General features: G+C 49.5%; 8 protein-coding genes and 2 non-coding genes across 10 annotated transcripts; 6 read left to right on the top strand and 4 right to left on the bottom strand.

Moving 5' to 3' along the window:
• Positions 1-1861: 1861 nt before the first annotated feature.
• On the top strand, positions 1862-4121 carry BO83DRAFT_401458 (putative amino acid permease; the record flags this gene model as incomplete). The annotated part of the gene is made up of 10 exons (XM_025533463.1): positions 1862-1978; positions 2056-2076; positions 2132-2180; positions 2242-2317; positions 2367-2592; positions 2646-2766; positions 2832-3175; positions 3233-3355; positions 3417-3819; positions 3889-4121. 10 exons carry the CDS (start codon positions 1862-1864, stop codon positions 4119-4121), a joined length of 1713 nt encoding a protein of 570 aa, XP_025385092.1.
• A 294-nt stretch (positions 4122-4415) lies between these two features.
• On the bottom strand, positions 4416-7125 carry BO83DRAFT_439876 (Zn(II)2Cys6 transcription factor). Its single transcript, XM_025536209.1, has 3 exons — positions 5870-7125; positions 5011-5814; positions 4416-4956 (listed from the first exon to the last, which is right to left on the bottom strand). The coding sequence occupies exons 1-3, from the start codon at positions 6665-6667 to the stop codon at positions 4843-4845; spliced, it is 1716 nt and encodes a 571-aa protein (XP_025385091.1). The 5' UTR covers positions 6668-7125; the 3' UTR covers positions 4416-4842.
• Positions 7126-7237: 112 nt separating this feature from the next.
• On the bottom strand, positions 7238-9052 carry BO83DRAFT_410480 (uncharacterized protein; the record flags this gene model as incomplete). Its single annotated transcript, XM_025534218.1, has 11 exons — positions 7238-7587; positions 7648-7683; positions 7709-7716; positions 7786-7823; positions 7915-7984; positions 8156-8268; positions 8400-8556; positions 8675-8750; positions 8771-8797; positions 8827-8900; positions 8981-9052. 11 exons carry the CDS (start codon positions 9050-9052, stop codon positions 7479-7481), a joined length of 780 nt encoding a protein of 259 aa, XP_025385090.1. The 3' UTR covers positions 7238-7478.
• A 1180-nt stretch (positions 9053-10232) lies between these two features.
• Positions 10233-10312, top strand: BO83DRAFT_t216. Its single transcript has one exon. It is a non-coding gene; the product is annotated as a tRNA-Pro (tRNA).
• A 199-nt stretch (positions 10313-10511) lies between these two features.
• BO83DRAFT_t217 lies at positions 10512-10591 on the top strand. Its single transcript has one exon. It is a non-coding gene; the product is annotated as a tRNA-Pro (tRNA).
• A 799-nt stretch (positions 10592-11390) lies between these two features.
• BO83DRAFT_107876 (putative APSES transcription factor) lies at positions 11391-14218 on the bottom strand. The gene is made up of 3 exons (XM_025525908.1): positions 13950-14218; positions 13651-13837; positions 11391-13594 (listed from the first exon to the last, which is right to left on the bottom strand). The coding sequence occupies exons 1-3, from the start codon at positions 13995-13997 to the stop codon at positions 11748-11750; spliced, it is 2082 nt and encodes a 693-aa protein (XP_025385089.1). The 5' UTR covers positions 13998-14218; the 3' UTR covers positions 11391-11747.
• A 159-nt stretch (positions 14219-14377) lies between these two features.
• Positions 14378-15067, top strand: BO83DRAFT_380985 (NADH dehydrogenase [ubiquinone] 1 beta subcomplex subunit 7). The gene is made up of 3 exons (XM_025531882.1): positions 14378-14477; positions 14570-14694; positions 14783-15067. The coding sequence occupies exons 1-3, from the start codon at positions 14426-14428 to the stop codon at positions 14885-14887; spliced, it is 282 nt and encodes a 93-aa protein (XP_025385088.1). The 5' UTR covers positions 14378-14425; the 3' UTR covers positions 14888-15067.
• Positions 15068-15952: 885 nt separating this feature from the next.
• Positions 15953-18471, top strand: BO83DRAFT_439873 (glutamate--cysteine ligase; the record flags this gene model as incomplete). Its single annotated transcript, XM_025536208.1, has 7 exons — positions 15953-15963; positions 16035-16107; positions 16183-16248; positions 16310-16452; positions 16509-16634; positions 16690-17275; positions 17340-18471. The coding sequence occupies 7 exons, from the start codon at positions 15953-15955 to the stop codon at positions 18339-18341; spliced, it is 2007 nt and encodes a 668-aa protein (XP_025385087.1). The 3' UTR covers positions 18342-18471.
• A 161-nt stretch (positions 18472-18632) lies between these two features.
• On the bottom strand, positions 18633-19333 carry BO83DRAFT_107778 (uncharacterized protein). Its single transcript, XM_025525907.1, has 2 exons — positions 19275-19333; positions 18633-19213 (listed from the first exon to the last, which is right to left on the bottom strand). The coding sequence occupies exon 2, from the start codon at positions 19156-19158 to the stop codon at positions 18697-18699; it is 462 nt and encodes a 153-aa protein (XP_025385086.1). The 5' UTR covers positions 19159-19213; positions 19275-19333; the 3' UTR covers positions 18633-18696.
• A 1319-nt stretch (positions 19334-20652) lies between these two features.
• BO83DRAFT_107769 (cholinesterase) lies at positions 20653-22788 on the top strand. Its single transcript, XM_025525906.1, has 4 exons — positions 20653-21073; positions 21144-21330; positions 21387-22007; positions 22078-22788. Exons 1-4 carry the CDS (start codon positions 20792-20794, stop codon positions 22674-22676), a joined length of 1689 nt encoding a protein of 562 aa, XP_025385085.1. The 5' UTR covers positions 20653-20791; the 3' UTR covers positions 22677-22788.
• The last annotated feature ends 1392 nt before the right edge of the window (positions 22789-24180 follow it).

The raw sequence follows: 24180 nt of genomic DNA, 5'->3' as shown, positions 1-24180 counted from the left end.
AACGACTTGCCGACTGATGGGGATCTACATCGAAGACTTGAGCTCATCCTGGTACAATTGAGCTACTATTTAACCGGGTCGGACAAGCTGTGTCCTCCTACTTCTACAATCCTGACCCAACCGCAACCGGATGTAACGCCGTCTAGGCGCCGCATCGGAGATAATTGTACATATCATGCAGAGCACCCTTCTGGAATACATATCACTATCCCGTGCGACGGGCACGAGCCATCCTTCGGAGATTGTGAATCACAACAGTTGTCAAGCTATAACCTTGTCCGGCGAGGATATCTGACAACTTATTAAGAGGTTGGCCGTGAACGCGGCTCGTTCAGGCGTGTGAGCTCGTGGAATCGCCAGACAGGGTAGTTGGTCATTGGATATTTGCCAGCTTCTTTGTTCGTGTAGACACCTCCATCATCATTTGCGTTTGCAAACTGCGGCTTTGATCATCAAAGAGTTCCCGAACACTTAAACGTTGTTTAAAGGCATCATTTCCCCGCTCGACTAGTGAACTCGAACCTACTTGCTGTGAGAATCATTTTTATCACCGCAACCCATTGATGGCATCTAATCACGAATGCCAGAGGAACCACCTCTCCGCAAATCGGATGATCGACTGTCCACGTGAATGTAGATTCCAGCGAGCTCGGGCTGCTAGGGTGGAGGATGGGATGTCCGTGCTATGCAGCGTAACATATGATCCTTGCAGATAGTGCAAAATGGAACACACTGGTCCTAACTGAACAACATCCCCGGCATTTCTACTGATAGGATAAGATCTAGATGGTGAGTGTAGTTGATAAGAAGTTGATCCATGAGGTCACGTGCATGTTCTTTCAGATATTGCTGCCTGAGGCGATACTTGAAATCCCCTCCTGCCAGGGAAGTCCGCGTGGATTGCTGTTTGATTTTATACCCGTCGCAAGATAGCTGGATATTGTCTAGCAGTCATTTTTGGATTGACAATAATTGAATTGGCCTCGAATCGATGTCAAGATCCAGGTCCTGGTAATAGCCGGCCCCTCGCACGGCTTTTTTTCCCGCTCCACTCATGGTGGGGCATGGAGATAATCATGATGATGCGATTGACACCCTCCCTCAACCGGTTTGAAGCAATCGCTGTCTTGTGTGCGCCAGAAGACACCCAGGCTACTTTGCGAGTCATTATATCCATCGATAAAAATCAATCGCCAACTTGATAAACATTTTCATGCATGCATGCACGCGTTGTCCCCAGCAGGCGATGGAGCGCGTACAGGATCCGTCCACGGCCGAACGGGCTCGCGCAAACGTGGAACGGCTCCGCTGCGGTGATGCTACCAGAGCTAATTTCTTGCTTGGCTCCTTAAGGTACACTCTCTTGACCCACGGCGGTCGCATCCTTCCACCCACAGGCCCTGATTGGAATTTGCGCGCTCTTCCGGCTCGCTAGTGGAGCGCAAAAGTGAGCTTCAACAATTCTTCTTTCCCTCACCGTTGGCTCTTGCGGAGCAGACATCTCCGGTCAACCCTCAACTATCTATCCCGTCAACTAGTTTGAATTGAAGACAAGGGAACTGGTTAAGTGTATATCCTTGCTAGACTGGGGAGTGTTCGTGACATCTTGACTCGTTAAACCGGGAGCACGAATGCTTTAGCTTATCCACTAGGCTAATTTGGTTCCTTTTTTTTTTCTTGCTGTCTTACGCCTTACAGAGTGGGGTTAGCAGGTTCTTGATCGTCTATCATCAATTTTCAGCTAACTTGCGACAGAAACATCTTCACTTAACTTCCTCACTTTTAACTATTCTATCTGCACGCTCCTGGACGTGGACCTTTGAGTCTCTGAGCATTGGCCTTGGTTTCCAGAACGGCAGCCATGGCCCCGTCACCTCACCAGCAACACTCGCAGCTCGTTGTCGACCCTGACACTGTTCCGGCCGGAGGAGAAGAGGTCAGGAGCGAGGCAGAGTCCCGAGAAGATGCAAAGCTATTGGTATGTTTATCAGTGGCATTCCTTTCAGCGATCGAGTATCGATATCGAACTAGTAATCACTGATATACTACCAACAGAAATCTATGGGCTATAAGCCAGTGAGTCAGCCTTAGCAAGCCTATTGCATGCAGGTTTGTCTAAATATGTTTACAGGTCCTTCATAGGACATACACATTACTTGAAAACTTCTCGACGACATTCGGTATGTGAAATGATCACGGCGGATTCTAGGCCCATGAAGGTCACTAACCTCACATGATTAGCTGCTCTCTACTTTGTTGGAGGAGTGCGCGTCACTTATAGTACAGGTATCGCAGCAGGTGGTAACCTGGCTTACTGGTAGGCTTTACCACCGCCCATGCAATGAATCGTGTCTCATTTGGTGTAGGACGAGTTATCTAGTCACTTTGGTTTTCACATATATTACCGCTGCTGTCATCGCGGAGGTATGCTCTGCCTCGCCCTCCGCGGGCTCTATCTACTTGTGGGCCGCGGAGTCCGGAGGTCCTCGCTTTGGAAGGCTACTCGGATTTGTGGTTGCTTGGTGGAGTACTACGGCCTGGACGACCTTCTGTGCTAGCAACACCCAATCTGCTGTCAACTACATGCTCTCGGTGAGTGTCACTCTCACGGATATTTCAAGATAGTTTACTTATCAGCGCCACAGGAATTGACGGTGTTCGACGTCGACTTCCCGAAAGACACATCCAGTGTCAAGTTCCGTGCTGTCCAGTGGATCTGCACGGAAGTGTTGCTAGCATTGGCGGCACTTCTTAACTACCTGCCGCGTATGTTCAATCCCAAGACTGCTTGCGCCTATCCTTTCTCTGTTCATTTGCTTATAGTCCTAAAGCTAGGTTCTTCAAATGGGTGTTCTACTTCTCGTCCTTCATCGTCATGCTGGACTTTTTTCTTAATGTCATCTGGCTGCCGATTGGTGCCGCCAACACATGGGGTTTCCGCACGGCTGAAGAGGCATTCATGTCCACCTACAACGCCACAGGTGCCCCTGCAGGCTGGAACTGGTGTCTTTCCTACCTCGCCACTGCCGGTATCCTGATCGGTTTCGACGCCTCTGGTCACGTTGCAGAAGAGACCAAGCATGCTTCGGTGACGGCAGCACGTGGTATCTTCTGGAGTACTGTCGTCAGCGGCATTGGTGGTCTAGCAACTATCATTCTGTTCCTTTTCTGTGCAGTAAGTTCCCCACTTCCATGCAACGATGATCCAACAACCGAATACTGACATGACCAGCCCGACAACGACACTCTCATGTCCTTCGGCTCCCCCCAGCCATTCGTGCCCCTCTACGCCGTCGTCCTTGGGAAAGGAGGCCACGTCTTCATGAACGTCATCTGCATAGTTGCATTGTGGCTCGTAAGTCCAACCCCCCAACAGCTCCCTCAACCACATATTCACATACTAAACCACTTTACAGAACACAGCGATCGCCATCGTCGCCGCCTCCCGCCTCGTCTTCGCTGTCGCCCGCGACGGTGTCCTCCCCTTCTCCAGCTGGGTCTCCAAAGTCCACAACGGCCAGCCCCGCAACGCCGTCATCGTAGTCTGGGGTGTCTCAGCACTCATCAGCTGCACGCTGCTACCCTCCGACGTCGCCTTCACATCTCTCGTCTCCGCCGCCGGTGTCCCTAGCGCCGCCGCATACGGGCTCATCTGCCTCGGCCGACTCCTCTGCACCCCAAAACGCTTCCCCAAGCCCGAGTGGAGTCTCGGTCGCTGGAGCAAGCCGTTCCAGTTCATCGGTGTCTTCTGGAACGGCTGGGTGGTAGCTGTGCTATTCTCTCCTTACGAGTTCCCCGTCACAGGAGCTAATCTAAACTGTAAGAACCCATCCCCTTCCAATTTACTTCATTCTAAAACATCTTCTTACTTACTCTCTCCCTAACCAGACGCCCCAATAATCATGGCCGGTGTGACCATCTTCGCTCTAATCTCCTACTTCGTCACCCCCGAAAGCGCCTGGTTGCCTATTGACCGCATCTCGCATTTCATCGATAGCAAGGGTGCTGCAACCGAAACCGTCGAGGAAGTTGGTAGTGGCGATAATCATCATCATCATCATCATCATCATCAACAACAGCCTGAGGCGACGACGTCTTCCTCCGGGAGGGAGGAGAACTGAGTGCAATATCGCGTGGCGCACGCCGCAGTAATTTATATGTTGTATTATACGATTGGTGGTTGTGGTGATGCTAGTTTTGCGTTGAATGGTTGAGATGGTCGTTGACTGATCGCTCGGGGGGACAGAAGGCAGGAAAGACTGGACTGCTTGCACCCTCCCCCCACCCTCTCTGTTATGTTTGAGTGGAAAAAGTTTGCTTTGTAGATATGATAGAGCCTAGAAGGGTTTAGGTATACCCAGAAATTTAATGTGATTTGCTTTAGTTACAGATGGATGCATACAGATAGACTCATGGTGGGATCAGATACTAGATTTTTGTTCTATTTCAGGCAGTGTAAGAAGCAGATAACTCTCCCGGGTGCCAAGGTGTAACTCTATATATGACTTTCAGTAAGCCTTGTCTGTACCTGTACAACAGTGATCCAACTCCTCCAGTAGAATAAAAACAGCACAAATCCGTCACCCAAACAGCACATATAATCAGACGATTTGCAGAAAATATTTCCTCACGCTCCGCAAATCCAAGTCTAAGGGTCCAGCCCAGCCGAACACCTTAGTTTCCCAAATAGTAACGCCAGTATTACACCAATACGTAGACTCCGTGTTTTCCCCGTTCCATGTAACTTATGTCCATTATAAATCGTCAAATACCATGTAAAGATGGCTCAGGGCGGTCGTTAATCGCAGAGAACGTCATCAGCGAGCCACGAAGCCGCTTTGTTCAAGGGAGTAGGATTGAGGAGCGTATATCATCCATAGTGTCAATCCAACCTTCTGGGAAAGCTCGCTGCTTGAACCAGGCTTGTTCCAGTTCCTCGAGGGCCTTATCAACATTCTGCAGTCGTATTAGCATTTGTTTGATCATTACTGACGTGTATCCTTGACATACCTTGAACCCGAACCGCTGGAGATCAGTCATGGTCTGCCGCACAAATTTCTGCTCGCTCTCGTTCCGTGACTCTCGGCCAGCTGTAAAGAGTGGCCATAGTACCGCCAACTGACCCACGTCCTTTGCGAGCTTTCCAATCAACGCCAAGATTCGCGTAGCAAGCATGTCTAACAGCGCCCTTTGGGGCTGTATATCAGGACGGCCTGCTGCTCCAACCCGATGTAGGAAAATGTTGGTGGCCTTTTCATATGCTTCGATACACCCGGCATACTCAAGGACATCGGGGTATGGATATTGTCGCAAGCTCTCATCGTCTAGTTCGCCTAACATCTGCAGTGCCTGTGGTGCGTTTAGACGCCATTGTACCAGCCGCTGTAATAGCTCGTGATAAACCAAGTCTTGTTGTTCGAACGGCATCAGACCATCTTGTTTCGCTTTTCCAAAGGCACTAATGGCTGCCTGAATCTCCATCATAGCAGACCAACATTGGCGCAGTTCAACAAGATGGTGACTATAAGCAGGTTGTTCGGTCGACAGGCTTGGTGTACCCAGATTGTACTCCCAGCCACCTCCGTGTGTTGTCCAATAGCTGCCTTCCACCACGGTTCCCTCACTGGTGGCACAGGCACCCGCAACGTCTAAGTATGAGAGCAGCGATACGAGGAAGGGTCGAAGTGGGTGATTGATTTCAGCGAGGCGCTTGGCTTCTTTGTCCGGGTCGTCATTAGGGGTGAAAAGTATTCGGTAAATTTCTCGGGCTCCTTTAAGATGGATAGCCCAGTTGTGATGTTGAGAATCCATCATCTGATTAATTAGCTTTGTGTGCTCGTTATGCCCAGGTCAACAACAAGGGACTCACCTCGAACAGTGACAGTAAAAGACAGGTGGCGAAATCCGTAAGTCGCACGCTGTGGTTGGGGTCTGTATATCGGGTTCTAAAGGACTTGACAACCTCGCCATAATTGCTCATGGCTTGTTGGAAGTGCTTGTTTCGCTGTTGTCCTTTAGATGTATTGGCAAGGTGCAACGCACCCATGGCTTGCATAGCGCTAGCCATTGACGTTGAGGATCGAGCGAGCTCAGGGAAGAATCTTCGGTAGGGATTTATGTTGTTCGAATTATCATAGATGAGGAGTAGAGTAGAGACCTGGTCGACGAAATGAGTGTAATACCGGCCTTCGACGCAGTCTAGTGACGAGGATAAAAATTCGGCGGGAGAGATGGGGTCTTGGAAGCGATATTTTATAGGCTTCAGGTCGGACACAGTTGTTGGAGACACAACTAATGTTTCGAAAGGCTCATTCTCGTCTCCTGCCGGCTCCTGCTTCACTTGCTTGTCCCCTTCGCTCTTGATCTTTTTGTCGCATTTCTTGGCGGTGGCGGGAGACGAATCCGCTTGCGGCGGTCCGTAGACTTTGAAGGTCATACGACCCTGAGTGCCATCGCATTCAAGACCCAGGCGTGTACAGTTTTTGCAGGACGGCGATGCTTCGTCGCAGCGGACGTGGCGTCGACGACATGTCGAACAGCCTGTAAATCCTCGGTGATGCCATCGACGGACCCGCTTTCTTTTCTCAGGCGCTGCGGCTGCGGAAAGCTGGGGTTGTGCGGGGGGAAGAGGCTTCCCCGGCGCACAAACCAACGTATGAACTTCCATGTGTAGGAGATAATGCTAGATACGAGAAGATGGTGTGGGGTAGCGACATGAAGGTGAATGAGGGGCGGATTGTGTCCGACCAGAGAAAATCGAGGTCAGACGGCGGACGTCGACAGTTAAACCATTTAGGAGAGACCAATAGTGCGTCAAAAGGAAGTCCCTGAAATCAGAAAATCACTAAAAAGTGAAATAATGGGCGACGGGACAATCCAATGGAAGTCACCAGGGTGAGTGAGGACTTGAAAAGGAAGCCGAAGCACTGGCGATTAGTAGCCGTAGTAAGTAAGAAGGTAGTTAACTAGTAGTTAAACGGAGAAGTAGTGGTGACCACTAGTTACGTTAGTAGATGATGATCGGATTATTAAGTATGGGGGGGCAAATTGAGGGAGAACCAAAAGAGCAGGCGGCGAGATGCTGGAGCCAGTGGGGCTCCAGACGGTCGGGCATTTGGAAATTTGGGGGAAAAAGCAGAGACTGGGAAAAAAGAAGGGGGGAAAGGAAAATGGCGAACTGAACTTGCACTGAACGGATTACTGAACACTTTCGCGGCTGATCGAAGATAGTCCCAGCCTAGCCATCCCACTCCCTCTTTTTTTGCAGATCATCCACCACTTCCTCCTGTTCGGTGTATCTACACCACGAGAGACGTAAGTTCCCTCCAGACAATTCTACTTCTACTTCTCCTTCTCAAACAACTCATCATTCTCCCGGTGTCAAGGTTATTCCCCTCCTCTGTTTCATTTCCGGCTGAGCGCCAAAAAGGCCGACGGGCGCTGCTGATCGACCCTAGTGGTGGATCATATTTTACTCTCTAGTCCTTCGTGCTGCGGTGCCTACTGCACTTCCTGTCTAATGATCTGATTTCCTTCGGTACCTCTCTTACTAGCCTAACTGGTCTGGCGGCAGGATAACCTTTTTTTCTGCACAAGAAAATCCCGCATCGAAGTCCGTCCAATTGCGAAGAGCAACTGTAATGGTACCTCGAAACCTTCCGAGCGCTTCCTACATCGAGTGGCCTTCCTTCGTCTTCCAGGTCCCCACCCGATCCACTCACGATGATTGCAGTAGAGTGGAAGAGCCACGATGCAGCATGCGGAGGGGGGCTGCTAGTCTAGTACTGGGCGAATCCCGTAGCCAGAATTCTCCGCCTTCCCCCCTGACCAGTGGGCATTGGCATCTGATAATTAGTAGCGAAAGAAATCGCTAGAGTGACCCGGTCCAAAAGGATTCGCCCAGGAGCCACTAACTCCCGACTATCTCGGTTGCCAAGCACCTGAATGGAACCTTCTCGCCTGCCACTTTACCGGTTCTAGCGGCCTCCTCGTGCCTTTTCATTCGAGACCATACTTAAGTATGTACTCTGTAGAATGGGGATGCCATTTCTGTATTCTCACACCCCTGTCATGAGGATTCCGTGGTAAGCTCAATCAAGTTACCCGGTTTGAGAGTGGAAACATGATTGGGCGTGATGCTGCTGGCCTGCCGAACCATGCAATGTCTCAGTTTGCTCGGCCTTTTCACTCGGTCAACAGGAAACGAACGCTCAACGCCCGTGGGCTCCCGAGTGCTCCTGCAAGTAGATGACCCCTTGAAAATCTCGTCTCCATGTGTGTGTGTGTGTGTGTGGAACGGGTGGTCCCGCAGCCCGTGAGCTACTGGCAGCGTCAAACGAGAAACTGAAGGTAGCAGAGATGGCCCTGCACATCCGATCACCAGTCAGCTCATTTTACACGCAGATCATTGGTGACGTTGCTAGAGGTCTGTGTGCCACTGGGAACCCAGATGATGGTCGATGAAGAACTGGTCTGTCTGTGGAGTGGTTCTCCTGGGTCATGTTCCGTGGATCTGCCAAAATCGAGGAAACTGGATGGGACTGACCCGACCATTCGCTTAGCTGTAACTTTTTTGACGCCTGCTGACGGTCTAGTCAATCAACTTGGCAGGCATTGTTCCTCGCTGAAATTTTTGGAACACGTCTTGGTATTGCGATATGGCGCGCAGAGCTACTCCTTCGGGATAAACAATGTGTTGGACGGTTTCAGTTTCATGTCGCGGCGGGATTCCGAGCACAGTAAACTCAAAGCTACAGGAGAGCTAGGCAACATGGAGGCAATCGGGGGTAGATCACCTCTCAACCCAGACCGTTAACGAGCACGCACTCTGACAAAACACACGAAAGGCTGTGTATTTGTGGGAGGTACCAAGCACATACACAGCTGGCAGGCCAAAGTACCTACTGATCCAGCATCAATGCACAGTCTAGTCGATTTGTTCCCGATTACACTAATAGACATTACAACTCTGTAATCACACGATCTTGATGGTGACATGAAATATATGGTCGAACAGCTGGATGCGTTTATCATGCGATGTTCGCATTGTCATGCCCAACAGGTGGTCGGCCACTGCGCCATTATTTGGGCTATATGGAATCAGTGTCCATTTGTTCATATGGAAATATGAGTGGGGGGCCTGGCATAAGCGTCGCATCACACCGATGCTTCGACGCAGGTTCTAACCCAGTTACTGCGCTCAGGTAGGCAGATCTCATGCAAGTTGGGTGACTGTATGAGGATAGTAACAGGTTGACCGTTTACATTTCTCGGCCGATTTATGATTGACTGTCGATACATCCTGAAAATGTCCAGTGCCTATCGTATACTAACCTTTCTGCCGAAAACTGGCCTCTATGTACTACTCTATACACGGGGTGTGTTTCGTTCATACTCGCAGTGGCGGAAGCTGACCTGTAGCTGCCTCCCATCCTGGTCCGTGTGAATCCCTGCCCCATGGTATGATCCTTTCCTCCATTGTGGATATTTGCCTTTGCTTATCATGCCTAATAGCTTTTGCTGTTACCGTATCGTAGTCAATTTGACGTCAAGGGATCGAGTAAAAGCGTCCGTGTCTTTTCTGATCGGCTTGCGGCATCATAGTATTAATACTATATATCACTCCCGCAACAAATGCGCATCAAAGTGGCCCAACGCCGTGACTAACAGCTACTATACAAAAGCAACGCATCAATAGATGCTCACAGCAACGGAATTCTGATCCATCAAACTATAATGACCACCCAGTCCCCTTCCACATCCCGTCTCTTTTTCGTCATCCATAAATAACCGCGTGGCAAAACACCCAACCTTATTATACCAATACCATTGCTTCATCTTAACTTAAAATCCCAGTGACTCGCTGTACCTGCCTCGCATGTATACGAAAACACCAAAAGAACAACCCAGGTCCTGAGTAGCCATGGGACATAAAGGAAGCCAAGAGATCGGCTTGCCACAATGCTTTGAAGTCGAAATGGGTCGTACCGGCTAGAACAACGCCGCAGGGCGGGATTAAACGCAATGCGCACCTGTTAACCTACTAATAAAAGTGAAATAGTACAGGTATAGAGCGTCTATCACTATTTCCCGTAGGCCGAGATCTCGCAAGCAATCGGGTGGTTAAAACCTTATGGATGATCAATCTCACGCCCGGACATGCATAGAGCACCTACCCCAAAGCCTTCCCATCGACCATGAATCCATCGACGCATATGGATTACATAACAAAAGCCCGGATGGTCTAGTGGTATGATTCCTGCTTCGGGATTTGAAATGCAGGAGGTCCCGCGTTCGAATCGCGGTTCGGGCCCGTAATTTTTTATCTTGTTTATTTGCCTATTGTCACATGACTTAGCCCATGTGGTCTTCGTTTGCAGTTGCCTGTTTTGTGTGTGTTGATCTCACTCCCACCGCGACGGATAGATGGATCTCTGTGGCAACCTATAATCTAGGAGCTGACGCTTCGTCTCTGCGTATGAGACATGCTCAGCAAGATGTTTCATAAGTTAGCCCGGATGGTCTAGTGGTATGATTCCTGCTTCGGGTCTTGAAATGCAGGAGGCCCCGCGTTCGAATCGCGGTTCGGGCCCTACTTTTTTGCCTTTTTCCGCCTCCCCGAGGGACGTGCGACCTAGTTCGCCTACCTACTTACTACCTAACTACTAACTACCCCTTTTCGTTTCCTTGCTTTTTTGCAAGCTGAAAGAAATTGTTTGTTCAGTGCACTGCCACACTGTGACAGTTCCTCAATGAGAATATTATGAAGTAATCCAAACTCTATATTATACTACTCGCGTAGAGCAGGCTAACCTGCAATCGTTGCAAGTTGTGCCTTACCTACCTCCCCTGCTGGTCCAGAATCACACATGAAACCTTCACCTTGCTACTCAGTAGTAGATATTACATGGCCTTTTACGGTCATGAATACTACCCTAATGAAGCTCAACATTCGCTCTCACATGCTACTTTCTACCAGTCCTACTATCTCGTGTACCAGAAGAACATTCATAATATATTTTGCTTCCAAGTGACTCACTCACTCAGACCCTGAGAACAACTACTTAGTAGTGTCAAGGAAATTTAACAGGAGTGGTATAAGCTCTGCCATGCAAGAATCAGAAGGTGCCAAGAAGATCAGAGACACTACTATCGATTTTAGTTTCGAAGTATGGTCTTGGCCTGGCCAGAGAGGGAGAGAAAGGAAGAGATGGCAAGATATCTAAACTTTTCATGATCATCTCAGAGCCCAGCCACGATTATCTTCATGTGGGCTTAGACACCTAGGTAAGCACTACGTTCGTGTTCGTGTTTGCTTTAGATTCACCTAGGAGGGACGGACGGGACGATCATGCGAAGGGTTTATAGACTTTAGATAGGAAGGTAGACAGGTGTAAGAAAGATGAGTGGAACCATGAAATTAGAGAAGGAAAAAAAAAAAGTTGAGTGGGTATCTGCTGGCAAACCAGAAACTCAAATGGCCCGCCAGAAGTAGTAGTAGGAAATTAACATCAACATGCATCAGTGATCGTGAGAAGATTGCAGCGCATCCCTGGTAAGAAAGTAGACAGGGAGAGGTAGAGTTAGCCCGTTGTTGACTAACTGTTCTTGCGTAGATAGTAATCATGTCCAAACCGGCAATAATTTACAAGTAAATCCATAATGAGAAAGAAGCGTTACCACAGATTGGAGGAACTGCGGGAGGTGAACGATTGATGACTGGAAATGAACAATCCCCTCCAGACCAATCAGGCGTCCACAGATACTGTCGGACCAGGGATGGGGAATGTGGCCGATTCCCTGGCCTCTGGATCTGGTGATTCGGCTCCTGTAGCCTTCCCATTCATTCGATCGAACTCGAGTGTTTCAGCCAGCTCTGCGGCCATTGGATCTAAATCTTCCTCTTTGAGGCCGGTGGCAAGTGCTACCAACTTGCGATGGACATCGAACTTGGTGCTTACACCCGCATCGGCTGTCTGTTGGACAAGATCCTTCACGGCAGCGCGCCGAGCCTTTTGGGCAGAGCACAATTGACGAGCCATAAGGTATGTGCGATGTAGTTGGTCCTGGTCAGATCCAGTATCCCCCTTCTCTGGTACTGGCGTTGAGGCGATCTTCTCTCTGAGTCGAGCCTGGTGGATTTGCTCCAAGAGTGATTCGTAGCTGTTTTTCAATTGCTCGTAACGATCAAGCTGCGTGTCGATTGACTCTTCTTCGGCTTCTTTCGCTACCAGCATACCGACCTGTTTCTGGATCTTTTGTCGATCCGATTCAAGTTGCGCATACAGTGCTTCCGGGTTCGCAACATCGTCTGAATCTTGCTGGTTTGCCTTGGAGCTGCCATAGCTTGCGGTGAGTTTCTTGTTCGCTTCGGACATAATGACGGCGATCTTAGACATCAATGCCGAGGTAGTAGGGGAGGAGTCCTGCGGAAGGCTGGGAGGCAGGTGATCTGATGTAACAGGTGCCTTGATGTCCGGATCTAATTGATCATTACCCATCGTAATAGACGAAGGGGGGAGAGGGATGTCGCGCTCATTAGGTGGTACCCGTCGGACGATAGTTGAGGCCGCCTCGCCTTTGTTGTTTATAAGGTCACCAGCTCGCGGACACCGCGCGAGTAGTAGGTCAACCAAACGAAACGCGCCATTTCGAGCGGCAATCAGAGCAGCAGTGTCCCCATTCTGATCTTGACAGGACAGCAATAAATCAACTTCCTCAGCCGAAAACGTAACACGTAGCTTATCTAGCAATACTTCGCAGTAATATCGCGAGCTCTTCCATTTTCCTTTGCTCCGAGTAGTTTCTGCTATGTGGTGGAATAGAGTAGCGCCAAACCAGTCTCGGAATGAGACTGTGTCCAAGAGAAGTTCTAGTAGCGGTGGAAACGTCCTCTTCTCATAATTGTTCGTGAACAGCACGGCACGCACGAGAGGTGTCTCCTCCTGATCAGATAGAGCTCTGATATTTGCTCCTCTCTGTAGTAGATCCCTCACGATTTCTAGGTCACCCATGGCACATGCCCAATGGAGAGCAGTATTTCCAGAATCGTCAATTGCGCGGTCGACCTGGAAATTGGCTGGCGGTTGTGGGGGAGGAATACGTGTCGCTTCCGGAGCATCCCCTACCGTCATGAAATAGTCCAACAGTTGATCACCATAGAGTATATGTTCCTGTTCACTAATAGAGATTGCCGGAGCCTCGTTTATCCCACGCTTGCGCTTCCGTGAATATGTACCATTCTGAGACATTACCATAATCTCTTCATCTGCAATCATAGACGATGACTCAAGCGTTGCTTGTTCTAGTGATTCATCCTCGTCGAATCCTTGGCTCATTTCATAGGGCTCATAAGGTGGATAGGCGGGCGGTGCCATACTTCGGTGCGGTTTTGGAGCAGGGACAACTTCTTCGGTTGCGACTCTCTTGTTTGTATTCTTTGAGGCTCTTGGCTTCGACGAGGCTGCAGTGGTATGTTTCGGGGCAGGTGGTGGACTGCGATCTCCAGCGACATAGTCGAATATCGGCCTTAACTTGTCGATGATGTTGTTGCGCTCGGCGAGCATACGGCCCTCAGGAAGCGGAATCCAAGTCCCTGCATATAGTTATAGCGCGGCAATACGAGGCGATATTGGGAAATTCTCGTCTTACCTTGATATTTTCCATAGCCACCTTGCACCTTTTCATGAACCCCTTTCTGCACCTCGCGTTCTAGGATGCGAGTCCTCGCAGGCTTGTCAAACCCGGCAACTTTGAGAATATGTGTAGCATTTATCCAGTCATCGGATCGTCTTCGCATGACACTGTCGCCATCGAGTTTGAACTCATAAACCGGGACCTAGCCACAAGTGTTAGATTGTTGTTGTAAGCCTCCTTACGGTGTTGTTCAACACGCCTCATAGGACGAGGTCTTTGCAATACCAGAAAGGGCACGATGAAGGAGTACTCACACTGCTATAAGTGGCAGAGTAGACTTTGGAGAAGTCCACGGCCGCCATGATGCGCCTCTTGTAAGCCGATTCTATTCTGCGAGTCCCGTACGATAATAGGATGTTTCCGAGCGGCGTCGCGACTTGAACACAAGGACTTAAAAATCTAAACTTGGCTACCGCAAGGCATCAATTTCAAGATTGCCTGTTGCCTTAGTAAATCACATGAATTTCAGTAGAAAGCGAGCCGGATTGGTCGTAGCCCAGCAACATCTATCTCAACACGCGACGGATGGCAGGGCTGGATAAGACGCGCTCCGGGTACGTTGACCGCGTAAAGTGGATTTGAATGCGCTAAACCTGTTGAGGAATAAATACCACGTGAGGTCACATGACTGATATCCGGAAGGAACGACGACTGCGGATAGCTGCAAACCTCACAGCCCAGTCGCCTATCCTTGGAATAACCTTCAATTGAGTCACCCCCTCGTGTCAAGATGACTGCCGCCGAGTCTGTGAAGAGTGCCATTGGGCTTGCGGATAGCACCGGTATGTATTTGTTGCCATTGGGGTCTGATGTGACGGAAGGCAGTGGTGTGAAAGTTGGCACCGGATGATTAACGACTAACGCTTGTCTTTAGCTGCCTCCCGCCAGGAAATGTCGGATGCTCGTCTTCCCCTCCAGTACCGCGACTCTTGCGCAGGCCTCCTGATCCCATTGAACCGCTGCCGCCAGCAAGAATACTACCTTCCCTGGAAGTGCGAGGTGCGTTGTTTTCACTCTGGTTTATTCATGGATTCCTATTCATCTTGTCGTATATATAACTAACGCCATGCCTCTTTCCACCCAATAGGACGAGAGACACAGCTACGAGAAGTGCCAATACGAGGAGTTCAAGAAGCGTGTTGCTAAGATGGAAGAGCTCCGCGCCGCTAAGGGTGGTGCCCGGAGCAACTAATGATACCAAAATATCGGCACGGCATTCGAGACGAGCGAAGGAGCGGGTTATGTACATAGAGATTCTGAGATTATTTGTCCATGCACCGACATTGGCGTTGGGAATCATCCAAGACTAGGCTTGCCATCACCACACTTGCGAAAACCAGAACGGTCGATTGGCTAACCAGTAGCATCAACCGTACTTTTGGGGTTATTCGGCTCCGACGCTGCTTGGGAGGTCTGGGTGTCGAAATCGTTAGCCACCCTCCCTCGAAAAGACAGCACAGGTTTCTTCAGGCCAGAAGGGACTCAGATCTGTCCCACCTTTCAACTTTGCAACATAATGAGAGCGATGATTTGTTAAGTGCAATTACCATAATAGTTTGCGACTTTGTCCGCGAGTGCCATGAGATGACATCTCAATGGCAGGCAGATGCATATCTGGCCATGGTGCAACACCCTGGAGACCATGATGGGTCTGTAAAGAGCTTCCAGTATGCTTTCAAATGGTCATGATATTCTTCATTCATCTTTCCGAAGAACTACATAGAGACGAATGACCAACTATGTTTATCTGCTTGCCCTCCATACATATCGGCCGCCGCGGAGCAACTGATAGTAGATATCACATGACCTCTTATCCCTCCACGCTGCTTAGAAATCGGCGGCATTGATAATCACCGACCACTGCTTACTGCCCCGCCCGGCCTACCAGAAATGGGGGGAATAAGTTTCCCGGCCACCAATAGGCGCTTGAGCCTTTGTACCCGAAGGTTCGACAGAATTTCTTAAAGTCGGCAGGGTCAGCATTCTGTTCATATTTAATCGATCAAGTGTCTGCTGCCGTTGTTGTCTGTGTATAACCGTTCCGGGGCAGTGTCTTGAAGTCACGACATTGCGTGCCACTGACGTTGGCTGATTCTGCCGTGGTTCGGAGATACTGCCGGGAAAGTTCCCCTCATCTCCGCGGGGTTTCTGGATGGCCTGACCTTCGAACTTTCACTTCACCCAAAGCCGCAGAAAAACCTTGGAACCTCAGACTGGGATTTGCAATTCGAAGTTCCAACTGTCTGGTGTTGACAACATGGGCTTGCTGTAGGTGGAGCGTGCTGGGTCAAAGCCGGATTTCATTGATGCGCAAAAACTAACATTGGCCGTTCCTTCAGAGCGCTTGGGACGGCTTTGGACTGGCCAGAAGCCAAGAAGAGAGCGGATCAGGTTCGCAAATGGGGAATTGAGGTAAGAAAATAAATCCTGTGTTGAATATTCTCCCAGTCATGTACTCTAGGTGGGGTTCTCTCCTGACTGAGATAGCAATTACTTGCCAATTGGCATAGAGCCAAGGGAAAGGAACGGAATGCCCTTCTCTGGGGTGACGAGGTAAGTCGCAATCTTCACATTGTTCTGTTTCAATGTTCGCTAATTACTCATTCTTCGTTAGGTCGAGTATCTCGTCGTAGCAGTCGATGATGAGAGCAAAAAGGCACGCTTGTCTCTCGCTCAGGCCGATATCCTCAAGTCGCTCGCTGAGGACGAAGCATCATGGAAAGAAGGAACTTCCCCTCTGTCTCAGAATAAGGAACAGTGAGTTTGGACTGGGGTTTTGGGAACACGAGAAGGGAATCACTGACAGATCTTAGTGAGGGTGAGGAGCCACCTCATTTTCACCCTGAATTTGGCCGATTCATGCTGGAAGCCACTCCGGGTAAGCCCTGGGGCATCGACTTCAAGGATCTGCTGAAAGTAGAGTCCAATATGAAGTGGCGGTACGTTTTCGGTTTCCCCGAGCAAGTGATGACATGTCTGATGGACGTATAATAGGCGTGAGGTTGCAAAGGCTCACATGGCACCAAATGAGAGTCCTATCACGCTCACCACATTCCCTCGTCTGGGGACGAAGGACGACTATATTCAACCTTATTATCCCCCATCGGGTCCCGCATTGAGATCTCAATTTGTTCCCGACGAAATCGCTAACCCCCATATTCGATTTCCAACCTTGGCGGCCAATATAAGATCAAGGAGAGGCCGGAAAATCGAGCTAAATGTGCCAGTCTATAAGGACAAAAACACGCCTGATCCCTTTTTGGATCCAACCGTGGACTATGACCTCCATAACTGGCCCGAGGATGATGATGTCCGAAATGGCGCGGCTAAGGAGGGTCATGTTTACATGGACGCCATGGCATTCGGCATGGGGAGTTGCTGTCTCCAGATAACTTTTCAAGCGAAGAACATGACGGAAGGGAGAAAGTTGTACGATCAACTGAGTCCGCTGGGGCCTATCCTCTTGGCTCTCACTGCCGCTACTCCGATATACAAGGGTTTCCTCGTCGACACAGATGTCCGTTGGAATCAAATCAGTGGAGCTGTTGATGACCGGACACGGGAGGAGCTTGGTGAACTTGTAAGATTCCGCTCTTCTGTGTTGTTTGTTTCTCAGTCTCAAGAACTGTCTTAACACCATGCAGCCCTTGAAGAATGATAGATGGAGGATCCCCAAATCACGATATGCTTCGAACTCGACTTATATCTCACAAGATCCCAGATTAAGAAAAGAATATCTGGATCCCGATCTTATCGTTGATCAAGATATCAAGAAGCGATTGATGGATGACGGCATGGATGATCTTTTGGCGACACATTTCGCGCACCTGTTTATTCGTGATCCACTGGTCATATTCTCGGAAGATCTCGAGGAGCTGGATTTGAACAAAGCAGATCACTTCGAGAACCTGCAGTCGACCAATTGGCAGCATATGCGTTTCAAGCCGCCGCCACCTGACAAGGATGACATCGGCTGGCGAGTTGAATTCCGATCCATGGAAATCCAGATGACCGACTTTGAGAACGCCGCCTTCAGTATCTTTATCGTGCTTGTGACCCGTGCAATCTTGAGTTTCGATCTCAATTTCTACATCCCGATCCAGCGTACGACAGAGAACATGGAAACTGCGCATCTTCGAAATGCAGTGTTGGAACAAAAGTTCTACTTCCGCAAAGACCCTTTCTCTCGTCGCAGACCGAACCAGCAATCGCCAGGTGGTAGCAATGTCTCCTCTACGACATCCTCTGCTCATAACACGCCACCTCCATCGCCACCACTACACCCAGTGGAGTCTGAGTATGATCTAATGACGATTTCCGATATTATCAATGGTTCCCCTGATGGATCATTCCCTGGATTAATTCCGCTCGTCGAATCTTACTTGAACAGTGTCAACGTGGATGTTGAGACACGGTGTTCGCTAGCCAGCTACCTTGAACTAATCCGTAAGCGTGCGAACGGTACCCTTTGGACTGGAGCCAAATGGATCCGCGAGTTCGTTGCGTCACACCCTGGGTATAAGCATGACAGTGCCGTATCCGAGGAGATTTGCTACGACTTGGTGAAGGCTGTGGATGAGATGACTGTTAAAGAAGGCAAACACGGTACAGTTGGGTGGGAGCTCCTCAGAGGCAAGAAGAATTAGATGGCTGAAGACGAGTGTTGTTGCATATAGAAGTAGATAGCGTGCTCTCCATATTCTTCTACAGTGAAGTGAACTTAATTAGAACTTCCTTGGCAGCTGATTGAAGAGGACATCCAAGCATACTTATCAGACTATAATATCAAAAGATTAAGTTATTTCTCATAGGGCTTCGTTGATGGTACTTCTTCACATTCCTCAATGTGCTCCGCAAAAGGGCCGCGGCATAATGCCATGTGATCCATCAATCAATCATGATTTCGACTTTCCTGTCTTGATTTATTCTAAACACCTTCCCGCTCCTCCAAAGGCCCAAACTCCCCATTTCCGTCATTCAGGCATCTTTCACTCCTGGCCACTATGGCAACAACATCTTTTCTTCCTCCGTTGGCTGCCGACATGAATCCGCCAGCCCTGTCACTTTCCATACACCGTTGACTTTATGAAGAATGAAAAGCTCAACGCCCACATGATGCACGACCCCATTGACCTTTGCCCGAAAAGGTGCCCATACTGCAGCCATGTTTCCAGGCGAGTATACCTTCACCTCTGGATCCCAGATGCGCTCGTCGATTTCGTCCTGAATCCGCGTCACTTGCTCCACGAAAGCTCCAATAGTACAAAAGCGAGGAAGGGTGGGGGATGGTGGCCAAACAGACATTCCTCCTGCCCGAACACAGTATTTCTCGAAGTCAACAGGATTTTTGGTCCTCAGTGCAGCTAAAAATCCATGAATGACAGCCATGACAGAATCAACTTCGTCGCAAGGCTCGGGTAAGCCTGCCAGGGGGGCCGCCTGGTTTGGAATTATCCAATGCATGCTTGATGCCTTCAAAGAAAATTTTTGAGGAACCGTGTCGAAAATTTTGTGGACACTGCTTCACACGTCACAAAAGCTGGATTTTGATGAAAGGATCCCCGTCTTCACTTGCGCACCTGGAGAAATTCAGACGGAGTCCAGAATTCAATATGTTCCTCCCCTTTGCCCCAGTGTACTGGCATGATATGCAGTTTACTGGTATGGCAAATAACCAGGATACGAGTCATCGAAAGCCTTTGTCTTTTAGGTATTTGGCAGATAGAGCATAAACTGGCAATCAGGCCATGGTCTATTGGAAGAGACACTGCATAATTTCAGGCGGCACTCGAAACAAAGGCTTAAGAAAAGGCCTGTACTGGCAATACTCTGATATAAGACCAACGAGCCAGCTGAACGTGTTACCGTTACAATGCCAATGATGGGCTTGTGCCACGAGTATACCCCTCGCTCCCGTCAGTGCGTGAGAGGGCCATGGGAAGCTTTTGCAAGCTCCTGATAGCATCTGCCGAAATTTTGGACGGCAAGTCCACGAAGCAGCATAAAATTTCCATGCATAAACACAATCTGCTTCGCACCATCGGTGTTGGATGGGCCTCTCGGAATCAGAAACAATAAGAACAGCGTCAGCTCAGCTCATATGCTTGTCCGACAGAACACCATAACTCACACACCCTTCTTAACATGACCCTCGTACGACCTCAGCCTTGGTGGAGACGTTCTCGCCTGGGCCCCTTCCTGTCCATGTGCAACAATGAGAAAGCCTTGCACCGGACGAGCTAACCTCTATAAGCAAAGCGATTTCACATCGGAGGTGATTACAAAGCCAGCCTGTGTCAATGCCGTAGCTTAGAGGCTTCTCTTATACCGTTGGTAGAAGACAGGGAGAATTTTGCCTAATAAGAGAGACACAAGTAATTGGGTTATCTCTGAGCCTAGACATGCATGATGCATCTGCCAATTTTGGGCACTGGCGGTCAAGCGACCCGCATGTCTCTTTTCTCTCTGGCGCCTCGTCTGCCATTCCCGTCTTCCACATCTCTCTGTATCGCGTCTGCTTCCATGTCGGGTCTGCTTCAGGGTGTAAACACGATCAGCTTCCGCTCTTTAACTTATATACGATGCACCAGATTTATCTATTGCGCCGGCATGAGGTCAGCCCACATCACCACAAGCTCACCGTGAACGGTGCTCATCCAGCCGTCGCGAGAAATTACCTTCCCGAAAAGGCCCCATACAACTCACGCTCCGGCAAAATATTCGGCATGTCTACAAATCAAGACTCGGCATTTGGACGTACTCGATCTGCCATTTTGGCCATGAGGTCATTATGCCAGCTGTGTCCTATGACTCTGTAGCTCCACATCTCGGTCGACAATCCTACCAGGAGCGAGTTATATATGGCGGTTGAGCCTTCAATGGCGCGGTTCCCCGCATTCCTCACCCCATACTCTCCCGGCAGAACCCCGGAGATAACCCCCACTAATGCACCAGGTGCAAGCTGGCATGGATTGAATTATCCGGGGTGCATCCATCCTTGTTCCCCACATGTTGGACCCTTTCCTTATAATGGCCGCCCCAGCAAACCCCCAATTGCTGTCGGGCCAGCGCAAATAGCAAATATCTCGTCTGTTTAATGATGCCAAAACTCGCTGTTGCTCTTCTCGCGTTACTTGCTGTGGGCAATGCGGCGCCAACTAAAGTGGCCCGCTCCGCGGCCAGTCCTACGGCCCAGGTTCGCAACGGCACATATATCGGAGTGACGAATACACATTATCATCAAGATTTCTTTCTGGGAATGCCGTACGCTCAGCAACCTTTGGGTGACTTGCGATTCACGGTGCCACAGTCCTTGAATGAGAGCTGGAGTGGGGAGCGCGACGCAAAGGAGTATTCCGACATCTGTGTAGGATACGGGGTAAGTGCGCAAAGCCTTCTCCGAGCTGATCCTGGCATTATAGGTGTCAGCTAATGGGAGTATCTGTTAGACCGATTCAATTTGGTACCCACAGTCCGAAGCGTGTCTGACCTTGAATGTCATCCGCGATTCTTCTGCAAATGAGAACTCGAAGCTCCCTGTGGGCGTTTGGATACATGGCGGTGGTTTCTATGAGGGATCCAGTGCTGACCAGCGCTACAACATGTCCGCGATTGTCGCCAACTCCTATAAAATCGGTATGTTCACGTATAAGGTTGTGGAGTTATTCTGACTTGTGACACTCGCATTGTAGGGAAGCCATTCATTGCAGTCAGCTTAAACTATCGCCTTTCGGCATGGGGCTTTTTGAGCTCCAGTCAGGTCTGGGGCACTGGGAATACCAACCTAGGCATCAGGGACCAGAGGCTAGCACTTCATTGGATCAAGGAGAATATTGCAGCGTTCGGAGGAGACCCAGAGAAGATCACCATCTGGGGCGAGTCCGCCGGGGCGATGTCCGTTGGCTATCACCTTGCAGCATACGGCGGGAGAGACGACGGGCTCTTTCGTGCAGGCATCATGGAATCGGGAGCGACTATTAGTGCTAGCCCAGACAACTATACCGGGTACCAAGCGCTCTATGATGAGCTCGCGGCCCAAGTCGGTTGCTCCAATGTAGTAGACTCTTTGCAGTGTCTGCGCGAAGTTCCCTTCGAGAAACTGAACGCTGCTCTCAACACCACAAGTGGCAACTCGGAGTTCAATTTCGGGCCTGTCATTGATGGAGACATCATCAGAGAATGGGGTAGCCTCCAGCTGGACAAGCATGAATTCGTCAAAGTCCCTATTCTTGCAGGTACCAATACCGACGAAGGAACAGCCTTCGGCCCCACGGGTATTAACACGACAGAGGAGTTCTATGCATATCTAACAGGTATGTACGATGATCAGTTGAGATACTGAAAGAACCCCAGGACAGCAAAATGGGCTAATCTCACATGCAGATGGCGAATCTGGATTCCAGCTACCCCCCACGATCGCCCAGGAAATCCTGCAGCTCTACCCCGATGATCCAGCACTGGGTATCCCCGAATTCCTCGGAGACAGTCGAGTCCCGTCCAAAGGCTACCAATGGCGGCGCACCTGTGCATACGCAGGGGACTATGTAATGCATGCCAACCGGCGGCGACAATGTGAGGCGTGGACAGAGACCTCGACGCCGGCGTACTGTTATCGATTCAACATGCGCGCGGCCGATGTCCCCATCCTGTCTGGCGCCACCCATTTCGAAGAGGTTGCCTTTGTGTTCAACAACATTGCAGGACTTGGGTACCATTACGGAAAGCCATTCGCAGGGATGCCCGAGTCCTACGTACAGCTAAGCAACTTGATGACCAGCATGTGGGCATCGTTCATCCACGATTTAGATCCTAATTCGGGCATCAAGGACTCCGATGTACAGTGGCAACCGTACGGGAAGGATCAGCCGGTTGATCTGGTGTTTGATGCGAATGTCACGAGCTACAGCTACATGGAGCCAGACACGTGGCGGAAGGAGGGGATCGACTATATCAATTCCGTGGCCAACGCGTACTGGCGATAAGCTTCATGCTATCGAAAAAACACACATGTGATGAGCATGAGAGTTTTTTTGCCTTCCGATCGATGTTGCCTGCGGAGAGGACATAAGCCAAGGCAAACAAGGATGGTAGAGGGGGTGCGAGCGCATCCAAGTCGGCCACGGTTGTTGATTGACGGTTCCCTCGTTTAGAGAGCAAATACAGATGCCATACTTTTCATGCAGCAAACTCAGTTTTTCCCAATCGGATGGTAGATCGGTTCCGAATTGTAAGAAGGCAAGATCATACGGAGTTTTTACAAGAGAATCCCAAAAACTCTACAAACAGCATTACGAATTCCAAATTACCAAAAGCCTGTATGACAAAAACCAAGCAGAGACTAGTAGATACCTGCGATGACCTTTACACACCCGTGTGGTGTTCGCCCATTGTACCAAGGCCAAGCCAAACGGCCAAGACACGGAAAAAACCAAGAGCGAGAACCGCTTCCCCCTCCAAGAATCAAGAACCAGGAGGGGAAGTAAAAAGAGAATGTGGAAGCGATAAAAGGGGTCTTCTTTTTTCCATTCCTTTTTCTTTTCCTAGAGAGGGAGGAGAGTCGGCGTTCATTGTCAATCAGCAGAATGTTCGCCGTCCTGAAGTGGTGTACGGGTAGTGAGTAGTCTGTATCCGGACCATCGGGGACATGATTATCATACGATCCATAACCAAGTCCCCGATTGTACTACGGCTACCAAAACAAGAATGATGGAAAATACTGGAGCATGACAGAAAACTAAAATAATCATAATAATAATACTAATACTAATACTAATACAAATAAAAACAATAAACGGAATAGTAAAGAAAAAAAAAAAATCCAAGCTCGGCAAGTAAAAATTTCCCCCTGGTCTTGTTGTTGTAGGTTCACCAATGACAGCGGATCCCCGATTTTGACATCGATGGGGACCCTCTCCCCTCTCTCTCAGCCCCCGTGGCTGACATGGAGGGGGGGGGTTGTGTGTGAGTGTGTGTGTAGAAGAAGGGGAAGCTGTCATATCCTTTCCCATTGTGGATAGACCAGCCAGGGGTCTGTCTCCCCCTCGGGGTCTATTCTCCCTTTCGCTTTTCCTTCTCTCCAACCTCTTGGTATTCCGTCAACCGGCAACGATCGGGGAAAGGTCAGAAGTGAAGGCATGGTTCCAGATGAAAAGGTCGTGAGAATCTTATCCAGAAATTCTATCTTACTCCAACCATCGGGTCGTTCCCATCCATCGATTTAGTTTGACTAGTTGATCTAAACGAGGGAAGGAGTGCGTGTTCCAGAACAACTACCCACTGGCTTGGAGGTTTTTTTGCAAAGTCGGTAAAAATTACCTGATTGCAGAAATCTAACCATGGAACGAATGTTCAGTTCCCGAGCCATTCATCCATGGAGAGAGACGGCTGTGATGGAGAACTTTGAACATTCCAGAACAAAACAGAACGGCTTAACCGGAGAATACTAGTACTACTCCTCCAATAGTAGAGTAACTAAAAGTAGTAAAG

The sequence above is a fragment of the Aspergillus eucalypticola genome (genome assembly GCF_003184535.1).
Source record: "Aspergillus eucalypticola CBS 122712 chromosome Unknown BO83scaffold_24, whole genome shotgun sequence".
Taxonomy (NCBI): Eukaryota; Fungi; Ascomycota; class Eurotiomycetes; order Eurotiales; family Aspergillaceae; genus Aspergillus; species Aspergillus eucalypticola.
The sequence above is the reverse complement of the archived record's forward strand: the minus strand, read 5'-3'. Positions and strand labels throughout refer to the sequence as shown.

Excerpts from the sequence above, each read along its gene's own strand:
- BO83DRAFT_107876 (XM_025525908.1), bottom strand. The coding sequence starts at position 13,997 with ATGGCGGCCGTGGACTTCTCCAAAGTCTACTCTGCCACTTATAGCAGT. Across the intron at positions 13,838-13,949 it reads ACTCTGCCACTTATAGCAGT|GTCCCGGTTTATGAGTTCAA; the intron begins GTGAGTACTCCT and ends ACTTGTGGCTAG. Across the intron at positions 13,595-13,650 it reads TGGCTATGGAAAATATCAAG|GGACTTGGATTCCGCTTCCT; the intron begins GTAAGACGAGAA and ends AACTATATGCAG.
- BO83DRAFT_439876 (XM_025536209.1), bottom strand. The coding sequence starts at position 6,667 with ATGGAAGTTCATACGTTGGTTTGTGCGCCGGGGAAGCCTCTTCCCCCC. Across the intron at positions 5,815-5,869 it reads TTTTACTGTCACTGTTCGAG|ATGATGGATTCTCAACATCA; the intron begins GTGAGTCCCTTG and ends CTAATTAATCAG. Across the intron at positions 4,957-5,010 it reads TCCAGCGGTTCGGGTTCAAG|AATGTTGATAAGGCCCTCGA; the intron begins GTATGTCAAGGA and ends ATACGACTGCAG.
- BO83DRAFT_380985 (XM_025531882.1), top strand. The coding sequence starts at position 14,426 with ATGACTGCCGCCGAGTCTGTGAAGAGTGCCATTGGGCTTGCGGATAGC. Across the intron at positions 14,478-14,569 it reads TGGGCTTGCGGATAGCACCG|CTGCCTCCCGCCAGGAAATG; the intron begins GTATGTATTTGT and ends GCTTGTCTTTAG. Across the intron at positions 14,695-14,782 it reads ACCTTCCCTGGAAGTGCGAG|GACGAGAGACACAGCTACGA; the intron begins GTGCGTTGTTTT and ends TCCACCCAATAG.
- BO83DRAFT_107778 (XM_025525907.1), bottom strand. The coding sequence starts at position 19,158 with ATGCATTGGATAATTCCAAACCAGGCGGCCCCCCTGGCAGGCTTACCC.
- BO83DRAFT_107769 (XM_025525906.1), top strand. The coding sequence starts at position 20,792 with ATGATGCCAAAACTCGCTGTTGCTCTTCTCGCGTTACTTGCTGTGGGC. Across the intron at positions 21,074-21,143 it reads ACATCTGTGTAGGATACGGG|ACCGATTCAATTTGGTACCC; the intron begins GTAAGTGCGCAA and ends AGTATCTGTTAG. Across the intron at positions 21,331-21,386 it reads CGCCAACTCCTATAAAATCG|GGAAGCCATTCATTGCAGTC; the intron begins GTATGTTCACGT and ends CTCGCATTGTAG.